The 12111-nt window shown below is 35.2% G+C and overlaps 1 protein-coding gene across 4 annotated transcripts in view; it reads right to left on the reverse strand.

Annotated features, from left to right (window-relative positions):
- The window catches only part of ERC2 (ELKS/RAB6-interacting/CAST family member 2), a 443048-nt gene that overhangs the window by 18193 nt on the left and 412744 nt on the right, over nt 1-12111 (reverse strand). For all 4 annotated transcript variants that reach the window (XM_088134787.1, XM_088134788.1, XM_088134786.1 and 1 more), the window contains one exon: nt 6837-6984. In XM_088134787.1, the coding sequence (XP_087990913.1) occupies nt 6837-6984 (148 nt within the window). The remainder of the gene's footprint in view (nt 1-6836; nt 6985-12111) is intronic.

Below are 12111 nucleotides of genomic sequence, written 5' to 3' on the forward strand. Positions count from 1 at the left end.
TACCAGTAAGGCTCCCTCATCAATCGTGCTATCCTAAACATGTTTGTTGGGCAGCAAATCTCACCTTCTGCTCTGAGACTGAAAGATAACGCACAGTGGAAATTCAAATAAAGTTCAGTAAAACAGAAGGGCGTCTATCTACCCTAAATGGTAGGGGAATCTAAAAAGCAGTCTTATATAATGGATAGAATGTCTAACTTGGATTCTTGTCCTTCTTCAAAATGGGACTAGTTGTTATTTTTCTTGGCAAAGCATGTACGCTAACCCAAACTTCTTGGAGGAAGGTCAGATTTAAAATATAATGGGATTATAAACATGCAATAAACAAAAAAGACCTGCTGAACATTTATTCCAAAGTTCTAACAAAGAATGGCACTCAAGGTGGCTATCGTAATAAGATTAAAAAGATTAAAACACAATAAACACATAGTTACAACTCACTCTGCCTGCCCAACTAAAAGCTCAACTAACTTAGCAGCCAACTCGCTTATCTGTCAAAGGTCTGCTGAAATAAAATGAAAATGAATAAAGAAAATAAGACAAAGTACATTTGCCTCTCAACAGGAGGAGAAAAGAGATGGAGCTAGCTTCAGCTCCCCTAGCAAGGTTGAGAACAGCTATAAAAGAAAGATTTGCAAGAAATATATCCAGTGGTGGTGGGATCAAGGCTGGGGCCTCACCCACAGAACTTAAAACCCAGGCAGGCTCATAAAGAAGAATGTGGCAATGTAAGTAGCCTGGTCTCAAGTCATACAGGCCTGAATGAGTTGTTAACAGCACCAGAGAATTTACCTGGAGGTAGAGTGATTAAAAAAATAAAATAAAACACCCACTTCAATGCTGGACTTACAGCCCAATGTAGAGTGTGCTATAGTAGTCTGAATGGGAGATAATTGAGGCTTATCTTAGGGTACTTACTATTTAAGCTGCTCCTGTCCTGTGCTCATGTCAGCCTGATTCTAAGCCAGTTTAAGAAAATCCTGTCCACACATACATATACACACAGAGACAAAGCATCAATATGCACATACTATACCTGCAGGCTCAGCCATGGCTGCTTTAAGGCCCTTCTAGGTGCTGGGCACATTTACCTTTGTAGTCCCTTGTGTTAATCGTCTGGATGCTTAAGGTATTCCCTGGACCTATGTTCTTCAATAAGTCAGGGGAAATTTTCTTTTGCCCAAGAGCACATGGTAATATTTTCAGTTCAAGCATCCACTTGCTTCACTGATTCCCTACTTTCAGATTTTTAACTTAAATAATTTTCATAAAAGTTTCTCAGGCCCTAGGCCTTTAGTTACCTTTACCATAACTGCTCCAGTATCAGAGTTGTTATAACACTTGCCTTGTAAATACAAGGTTACAGGTTTAAAGCCTAGCAGACTTTTTAAAATTACTTTCTTTCCCTGAGCTAACTACTTTTTATTGTGCTTTAAAAAAAAAAAACTTAGTCCAGAGATGCACTTTTCATTGTTTTTCCAGGCATTTGAAATAGAAGTCTTTGAATCAAGTTAGCTCTAAAAGATAATGGAGATCATGGTGCTGTTCCTGTCTCTGCCAATAACCAATGAATTACTGGGATTAGCCTCCAACAAACTAAGTGCATTACTGTATCCAAAACAGACAAGAGTCCTGGAGGTAACATAACATGGAAACATACTTTGGAAGTGGCCCCCACTAAATAGTTAGTGGGGATTAGTAGAGGGCGCTGTCCATTTCTGCCCTTCAAAAACAGTTGCTGGCCCATCCTGGCAATGAGCAAGCAAGCCATGTAAACAAGATCAATATTGGATTACTATTATTAATTGTGGTCACTAAGAGTTCGACACCAATTTGATGGCACATCATCAGTCAAAAGGAGGCATTTCAGAAATATAAGGGAAATCAATGTCAGTGTTATCCAAACTTGGCCACTTTAAGATGCTGGCTGGGGAATTCTGGGAGTTGAAGTCCACTCATCTTAAAGTGGACAAGTTTGGACAACACTGATGTAAGTTTATCACTTGGCACCTGGAATACTATACATCTTTTCTTCTCATAATAAAAGGTATTGTTCTCAGACACTTTAACTCGAGTTTAACCTTGGATATATCTTTAAAAAGGCATGTAGAAACACTGTATGGAGGCAATCAAGATCTTCCTAATAAAGGATCCTTAATAGCCTACCAAATATTTTGGAATGTTCTATCACTATATATGAATGAAACGAACTTAGACATATTTGGGTTTTGGTAATTCACCTTCAGTATACAACTGTGACGCATTACGCATTCTGATGGAATCAGTCCCTTTGGCATTACTCCAGTCACAACAGAATTCTCTGAAACAATTTGTTACATCAAGCTAATCCACAAGGGGTAATAGCACTGCCTAGTGTTTTTAACTCCATCTGTACTACACTATATCGTGTAGATATAAACTCGGGAAAAGACAGAAAGCATATTGCATGAAGAAATCTTGGTTTGTAGGATTCTAAGATAACAGACAGACAGCTTCTTCCCTCTGATCTAAGTAATCTTTATTTTCAGATGCCGACATTTTATGGATTTTCTGTTAGTAAAAGCCAATAGCTATACATTCTACTATCTAGTATAGTTAAACACATACAAATGAACAAATTGTGCATGTCAAACAATATGCTGGTTGGCAAATTATTTTGGAATCTGAGTAAAGGATGGTTTTCTTTTTAACCTTTTCAGTTTTCTACCCTATTTGTGAAGCACATTTTATTTTAAAACTGTATATGCATTATTGCATACATTTTCATATGCTTGTCTATCAGCATGCGGTTTGACACAATTTCCTACTTTTATGTATTTTTCAGTGCCTGCAGTTTTGTACATGCATTTTTATTGAAAAACTATATTTCAAAAAGTAAATAACTACCAGAATGAAGGATAATTCCATTCCAGTTGTATATTGCTTTGAAAAATGCCAATTAAATCACTGTGCATTAATATGCAAGCGAAACAAAATTTGTTTCATTCCTAAACTAAGACTACAAAGCTGTTTTAGATGTACATGACAAAAGGAGTTCTATGTTTAAGGAAAAAAGTTTCAAATTCCAACTAGGCATGGTGAAACCCCTGGAAATCCCTAAAACAGCTCATTGGATTACATTATAAACAGTTTTGTGTATGGGTGATTTTTTAAAAAAATTAAAATTACAAACACAATTATGTCACCAAATATTGTTTCTTCACCTCATTCACTTTTTCGTTGTAGATTTTCCCTCCTAAATAAATGATACCTGAGTTTTCATTAATTATTTATTATTTCATTAATAAATTCAATAAATTATTGTTTGGTTAACAATTATTCTCACATTACTTTTATTTTACATGGATTTATTTTTACAATGGCCACATCAGGGTTTTTTTTGGTTAATCTTGGTTAGACAGTGTAGTATTTGAAAGAATACATTTTCTTTTAGGCAACAGCTTTTGAAATATTGGGTTCCACCCATCGTGAATCAGAATCCATTTCCTGAGATCAGCAGTTTACATCGTAATAAGAATATTTTATTTTTTAAAGGAGAATGAATAAGAGCATTAGAAAAAAGGAAGAATAATTAATCCTAGACTTGTTCCAATCAGAGAGACCAAAATTTTTATGCCTTTGCTTCAATGTGATTTGCAATGCAAACAAAAGCAAGATCTGTTTTGTAGATAAGTGGATAAACAGAAGTCTTTAAGTCACCAAATCCCTCCAAAGGAGGACACTCCATTGCTCCTAAATAGTAATACCAACTGACCATTTACAGAATTATGGTATTTCAGTAATATTATTCTAAGTCACTAAAATAAACATTTATTTCAATCTGAAATACTACTCAAGTACATACATTAACAAAAAAGCCTACCAGTTTCTCTTTGGAAATCTTTCACATTTTATACTACATTGAAATCATGTATTACGAATTTCACAAACAAAAAGGGTAACAAACTTCCTGATCGATAATGATTGAATGGTTTTCAAAGTTCACTCTGCTTTGAATATCTTCTGTTTGTGGTTTCAGAGTGGGGTGAGTGATAGAATTCTGATCAGTATTCAAGGAGGAAGGGGAGGGAAAATCCATTTATCTTGTACTTTCTGTCTCTAGAAAAGTACCTGCACATGCTTGCAGCAGTGTGGCGCTGTGTAAGGACACTCCTATTCTCACAGGTGTAGCTGGGTGAACATTCTTTTGAAAAGAAGAGAAAGAATAGGAGAGACCTCACATGGCACGGCCCTTAGAGACAAGTATAAAAATAGCTTTCTCTGCCCTTCCCTTCCTTCTTCTGAATCTCATCTGGCATGGAGGGGAGACAGCCTAATTTGGTCTTCCATACATGCATTCACAAGTGTGGTCAGGTGATCACAGTTTGCAAGAGAAAAGAATAGATAGGAGAACTAGAAAAGAGGAAGGCCGAACCCTAATCGGCAAGCCCCAGATCATGTTTCAGAGAAGCCTGCATAGAATCAGAAACTCAACTTAATGAGCCCCTGAGACAAACCAACATTGTAATAAGTTGCAAAGCTGATCTGGGAGGAAAGGCCCTGGGTTTCAAATTTACAAAGCCTTCAGTTTTGGGAAGTCTAATTCTGCTAATCAGTAAAATAAATTACTATTGCTTTTCACACTTTCTCAGAAAGAAAAATGAGATCTGCGCTTTGTACTCAACGACATTTATTTTTATAAAGGAAACTTTTCAATGATAGGGATTCTGGTGACTACTCATGAAGGGACATAGCTGCCAGAAAATTAAATGTCTACAAGTTAAAGAGATCAGTGGAAAGTTCTGTAGCACAAGAAAAGAGATAAAAGTGAAGAATTGGTATGGGAGTGTCTCGTTCAACAAAGGATGGGGGTATTTGGAAGATTCTTTTGTTGTTGTTGTTTTGTTTTGTTTTTGGTACCAGGGTTTCCATACTTTTTAAATAGTTAGTGGCAAATCTGTGGAATGCAGCAATGGGCTTTATTGCATACAGAGATCAAGTTCTATCCAGACTTTAGTGGCATCAATGTTGGTAACAACTAGGCCACAATCACAAGGATGATTTGTAGGATTTGCCTTCCATTCAATGGCATTCTAAAGAGCAGAGTTATATATTGTGCCTCTAAATGACAATGTAATTCATGGGAGAAACTCTGCAAGACATTGTAGAGTGAACAGCAGCCCAATGACTTCAGCATGAGCGTGAATCTCCTCCTATTTGACAGCATCATCTATTTATTGATAAAGGGGGGATGAATGCTAGGAAATAATTTTTGAAATCTATATTGGACTCCAGGGAGATCTGCAAATGGAGAAAAGTCATTATCTGATGCAATTAAGAAATATCTGCTATTATCAAGACACAAGGATGAATCCATGCCTTTAACTTGTGTGACCACAGACCATCTGAACAAAGCGGGGAGACATAGGATGATAGCACTGTTAGGGCAAGATGTGTCCTACAAGATTGATTGTCCTAAGATGCATGTGCTCCCAGGTACTCTGCATCGTTGTCTGTGACAAATTCTGAATCACAACTGGATGATAACTTCAAGCTCTGGAGATGTTTTCTAGGGGCATGAGGTCAAAATATTCAGAAAAGGAGGAAATATAGGTTAAAAAAAAAAAAGGACAGTAGGTTGGCATTCTGTTGTTTTACAAGACAGAAAGCTTCAGTGCACAGTGGGTGAATAATTATGCTGATATATTTTGGGGAATAGGTAGAGTGTTCATATGGCCTATTATCTAGCATTTATTTGCAGGCTTACAGATGATTAATATAAATATGTCTAATCTTTTCCTACTTTGGAGGTAACAGTGACACAATCAAAGCCAATACTGATAAAGAAGGAGAAACTTCTGAAAAATATTGTCAGTTGATCAATATATCCTTCTTCCATTTTTTTCAGGTTTTCCATAGGACACATATCATAGCTTTAATATCTAACTATTTGAGGCTTCCTCTTTTCTTAATACATGGACAGCAAAGCTAATGATTATAATATGGATAGTAGCTGAAAAATATATACTCCCAGTAAAAATTGAAAAATCACATCATCCATTTGGATGTTTTAAATAGATTATTATTTCTTACATTTTTATCCTGTGCTTTCTCCAAAGAGCACAAGGAAGCATAAATTTTCACTTTATCAATTTGATTAGTTATTAATTTGTTTTACTTGAGTTCTCATTTTTAAAAAGGTATTTAAAAATCTACATTAAAGACTTCTCACACCAACTGTGTAAGATAGATAAGGTTGTGAGATCCTGAATTCAGGTTCCTCTAGTTCAAATCAAATATTCAAGACAATATACCATAGCGCAAAGTGGGCTGTAATTTTTTTTTTAACAGTAAAAGGAACAACACAAACATATTTTGATAATTGATTGGGAATAAAGTTTGGGGATATCTAGACAAGAATATGTATTCATGCAACTGGTAATTAGAACTGAAGCAAATTATAACTAGGTATGGGCTGAAATCCAGTTACATGTATAGCTTCCAAAAAAACCTGCAAAAGGTTCACAATTTGACCTTCAAATAAGCACCTGTAATGCAATAAAATACAGGAAATAAACTGTATGTGGTACATATCTCAAAATCTTACTATCTACTATTATATAATCAATAGTTAGATCTGAAGAAAAAGGAAAAACAAGATATATTCTATGAAATATATAGAACAAGCTAACTCTAAATGCTACCAATAAAATAGTAGAGAGGCAACATGTATTTTGATCCTCACTTTTCCTCCAGCCATCACAAGGTTTGTTTTAAGGCTTGGCTTAAAGTCAGAAGAAAATAGAGAGAATAATCTCAAAGTCCCTAGAAAGAAATGGGGAGAAAAGATTCCCAACCTGTTGTTTCAGCTGATGGACCAATCTGTCTTTTTCTCTTTTCAAAGCCATCACTTCTTCCTGCGTCTTCTTTTTCTTTGAAGCAGACAGCTCAAGCAAGGCAATGTTTGCATCTTTTTCACTAATGGCAGCAAGCAATGCTTCCTGTCTGAAAGAAAGAAAGAGAGAGAGAGAGAGAGAATTAAATTAAACTAAATCAAACCGCTGGGCAAACTTTTTTTTTTTTTTTTAAAAAGAACAGTTTAGAAAATCTAGAACAAAGAGGAAAATCACATCAGGCTTCCTGAATGCATGGCAAATCTTAGCTTGTATACAAAGTACCCTAAACAGATTCTTGTAATCTAGTTTATGACATCACTGGCTAGTGAACATCAAATATTTTATAAATGATGGCACATGAATAAAATACTACTAATTGGATGCATACCTGGTTATTATACAGAATACAGTATAAACTAAGATCATCTCTGCAAATCCATATGTGAATTGTAAGTTTTCTTGGAACAAACGAATTCAAACTAAACTAATATTCAATTGATACATCACCGTGATCTAATTAAGAATCTAAGGAACTCGATTTAAGTCTTACTAGTTTGTATGCTATGTTAGGAAAGCCTAAGGCACACCTCAAGTTGCTTAGGGAGGCACTGACCAGGTTTTTATTGTTAAAAGATGATTTTTTTTTTACAAGTTTCACTACAAACTTACTCACCCATCTCTCAATTGCAAGCTTTACCATTTTACATTGTGTGATTACACATCTTACAAATTACTTTAGAATAGCACTCATCCACTGTGCATAAACCATGGTCAACAAGATGTGAATTCTGCTATGTTTTTCAGTAGTGTTCAGAATTCAGTACAGTTCTGGAGTGACTGACAAAATTGCAACGTTAGTCTTCATAAATCACTGAAGCAAGGCACTGACTGAGAGTAGACATCAAAATAAAAGTCTTTGAAGAAAGATTTGTTCCAATTCATTGCTGCCAATCCCCCAAGCCATGAGTAATTGTAGCTATGAAGAAAGCAAAAGCTATCATGGTCTTTTGAAGGCAACCAGATTTCTTCTTTGATCAACCTTAGTGACCAAAACCACACCAGAATACTAACTGTTTCTTTTCACAGCTCCACTCCCCACGACATCCTAATAACAATTTATATGTATGAGAACATAATTTTAAAGAAATTATTCCACTTCTAGTAACACTGTGAGATAAGTATAGCCCAAAAAGAAGCAGCATCTTAAATTCATCACTCAAATTCTACAACCTGTAATAGTTTCTCTACCAGAACTCTACTATTACTGAAACCCACACCCAAACCAAGTATTTTCGTCAGGTGCTTGAAGGACATTACGGAGGATTTTGTACCAAGGTACAACACCAAAAGTCTCAGTTACATAAATGAGTACACAAATGCAGTTAATAACAGTTTAGGTACTTGAAAGTACAATCTGTGAAACTAAAAAAAAAAATCACATTTTACATTTTATTGCTTTTTTAATTCTTGTACAATGTCTGTTTCCTGATACTGATAACTATCAGAGAAGGAAACATCATTATCTTAACAGTAGCTGTTATTGTGACATTTCCCACATCAGAACAAGTACTAGAATTCAGTGTGACAAAGTTTGTGTGGATGTGGTGTGTGTGTGCATTTGTTTAATGTATTGGGTCCTATTTTAGAGATCCAAGGCTCAAATTTTTAAACATGATACATCCAAACAGTTTCAGTCAATATAATTATAACATAGTATACAGCGTTCAGCAGAACCTTACAATAGCTTTATATAAACATGAAGAATATATTAGCCACATGGTCAAAATTCAAAGAATGTTTTCACTTGGCTCCATGAAAACCCGGAAATACCAATAATAGTGATAGAAAAAGCAGGTCTGTGATGAGATTTTTAAGAATATTTTAAAGGGCTGAATCACTCATTTCTATTGGTTTAGAAAGGTTTGTGAGATGGGCATGAGACCACTATAAGATGTAGCCATAAAGTCTCAGGTAAAGGATAATTTACTCTAGAAAAATTGGCAGAGAAGTCTAGGAAATCCCAGGAAAATCTATTCTGTCTCCTTTCAAACCCAAAATGAATGCCTTTTATTGGAGCCATTAAAGGAATCTTGGTCCCAAACCTGGATGAAAGCTTGTCTAGAAGTTATTGCAAACATTTGATGTCATTTAGGACTATCTGGGGCTGTGAAGCAACCACATGCTATAGCATTGGTCTCTAAACTGTGAATGCAGACATATCCACATTTCTGTGACCTAAAAGAAGCAGACTAATAATAAGGAAATAATAAATTTATGGGTACCTGTATATATGTTTGTATGTGTTGAAGATATCAGTCTAAAAAAAAAGAGGGATCAAAAAATTTTTTAAAAAGGGGGACATTTAAGATATACTTGAACATGATTAACAACAGATCAAAACATGCACTAAAACAGATTTAATAAACTGTCATTCAGCTTGTAGAAAATGTTTAAGACAGAACTAACGAAATAGATAAAAATGGTTTTAGCCCACACTGAAAAAAATATGTGTAGAATTAAATACTGACAAATGTTCTGTGTTGATTGCTGTCAGGCAGTTTAACCCTCTTAAACAGCCTCCCAGAAACCTTTACGAATAATCCATTGCCATGCTACCTCACAGTCTATTTAAAAGGGAATAATGTAAACACTTTGGATTCACTCCCCAGCTAGGTTAGTCAGAGCACAGTCTGCTAAGCTTTATTAATAGTAACTAAATTAAGTAAACAGAAGATTGGGGCAATATAAAATGAAGATTTCAATACTAAGATTTATAAAAGCAAGTTTTCCCCATGTATAATTGCCACCACTGTAATCATACAAGTATAACTACAATATATATTGTCACTACTGTAATCATAAAATATATGTTTAATTGCAAAAAATACAATTAAAAGGTTGTAATTAATACCACCTGAACTAGCAACATCAGAACTTTTTATGTTCTGATCATAACTGAATGGAAAAGAAGCCACTCGATCATCTTGTCACTTTAATTGTTGTTTTCTTTCCCTTCTGACCCCGAGCATTCAACTTTAGGTTCAGTAGGAGGTGATTTCAGAAAAACTGTGATGAGAGATCTCATTTGAAACAACTTCTTTCTTTCATCCACCCTCTGCCCCCAACCAAACATGCTAGTAATCGATTATGGATGTAGATGTACCCTTAAATAAACAAACAGAGGTCTATTATCTGCACTTAACACACATTTCCTTTTTTAAAAAATATGTCACCACCTGTACAATTGCCCAAAAATTCATAATTTGTGGAAAAATTCAATACCACGTATGACATTCTAGATTTAGGTATTGTAGTACTGGCTCACAGAAGAATTTCTCAGGAATGGATTTTGGAAGCCAGTCCAAAAAGGAAATGGATACAGCTCCTGGAACTAGTACTTCCTCATAAGTTCTTCCCATGTAGATAACAATACATGGAGGCGGAAGGGATCACACAGTCCCCTCTCCCCCAAGCTGGCTCCTACTTTCAATGTTTCTATAGACAACATATGGTGTGAAAGAGCCTCAGAGACGATGCCATTTTCCCACAATGCACTATTGCACAAAAGTCAGGGAAACCTGATCCAAAGCTGCTCCATGTGCAGGGAAGTAAATCCAGAGAGGATACAGTCATAGAACCACATACTGAGGGGTTGTTTTAATTAGTTTCAGATACTATGTTGAGACTTAGAAATATAGTCATGCATCCTACTAGCTGTCTTAATCCTGTTTAGTCATATTTTAAAAGCTGGGAAAGCTTAAGGATCATGCCTTAAAAAATGGAAGGTAAAAAAAATATAGAAATGTTACTACTGAAGATCTGATATAATGTGCTTTATAATCTCTTAACTATACCAGTAATCCTCTTTTACTGATTGTTTCATTTAGTGACTGTTCAAAGTTATGACAGTGTAAAAAAATAGCTTTGCGACCAATCCTTGCATTTACCACTGGCACAGCATCTTGCAGTCATGTGATCACCATTTGGGAGCTTCACAACCAGCTTGTGACAAGCAGAGTTAATTGAGAAGCAGAAGTAAAATTGTAAATTGTGATCACATGATTGTAAACTTAGCAACCAAGTTGGCAGTCCCAATTGTGATAATTAAGCAAAGACTACCTGAATCATAAATTAATCTATCCTGTATCTATATTTGCCACTGTCTCCAAGTAGTCTTCAAGGACAGTTCCATGTGATCAATATATAGGTCCTGATGCAAGGTTATGAATGCACTGGTTGCAAATAAGCAAGAAATACGAGTTAGCAATTCAGTTGAATTTAATGAAAGTACTCTTGACTAAAGTAAAATCATTTTTGCACACAGATTTAGAGAACAAAACCATATGTACTCATAAACACATGTGGAATAATAATTGAAAAAGCAGATACAAAAAATCATGAATAATAAAAACATTATTTACTGTCAGCTTAAATGATCAAAGCACATATTTGCATGGAATAGTCTTCATTAATCTGGCTCTCTCCAGACTTGTCCCCAGAAAAAAAAATCCCAGCAATTAATAATTCTGGCAATTCCCATTCCAACTCATGGAGAAGATGCCAAATTGAGAATAATGACTATGAAGTATCTGGATTTGGGTAGCAATTGTATTAACTAACTGAATTTAAATGAGAACAACAACAAAATAATTATTTTGGGGGGAAAATGAAGTAATTGGTCAAAACTAATCATTTTAACCCTGGTCAAGTTCTAAAATATCATGTCGTCAGCATAATGGAAGCTACAGACCCCTGAAATAATAAAATAACAAAATAACCTAAACATAGATTTCCATGGTAGAGAAAAATAAGAATTGAAAAACAGCCTTATTAGGTGTGGCAAATGTTAAAACAGCAATGTCTGATTATGACACTGAAGGCATGACGTGAGTTAATGTCATCAAGGTTGTCATACATGCTGATGAAAGTAGGAATTAATAAGCTGATGATAGTTGCATGCTATGCATGATACAATGAATGGTGGTAATGGAAGAACCGGGGATGAGCTTTGGGAAAAACTGCAATATTTTCAATGAATGGAATCAATGGGAAAATATCTAAAAGCATGATAGATACTAGTCTTTATGATGAAAGACTGAGAGAACTAGTGAAGGATGCAAGGGTGATGAAAGGTTATGAATGTGGGAAAGACCATTTCTTGGTGATGTAGGAATAGACCTTGGACAAAAAATGAACATGAAAGAAAAGGAAAGTGAAGAAGGCACAGGGAAAGGAA

This window comes from Python bivittatus, unplaced genomic scaffold (assembly GCF_059951505.1).
Source record: "Python bivittatus isolate LINGU-HERP-01145 unplaced genomic scaffold, Pbiv_v1 ctg000080_np1212, whole genome shotgun sequence".
NCBI classification, from domain to species: Eukaryota; Metazoa; Chordata; class Lepidosauria; order Squamata; family Pythonidae; genus Python; species Python bivittatus.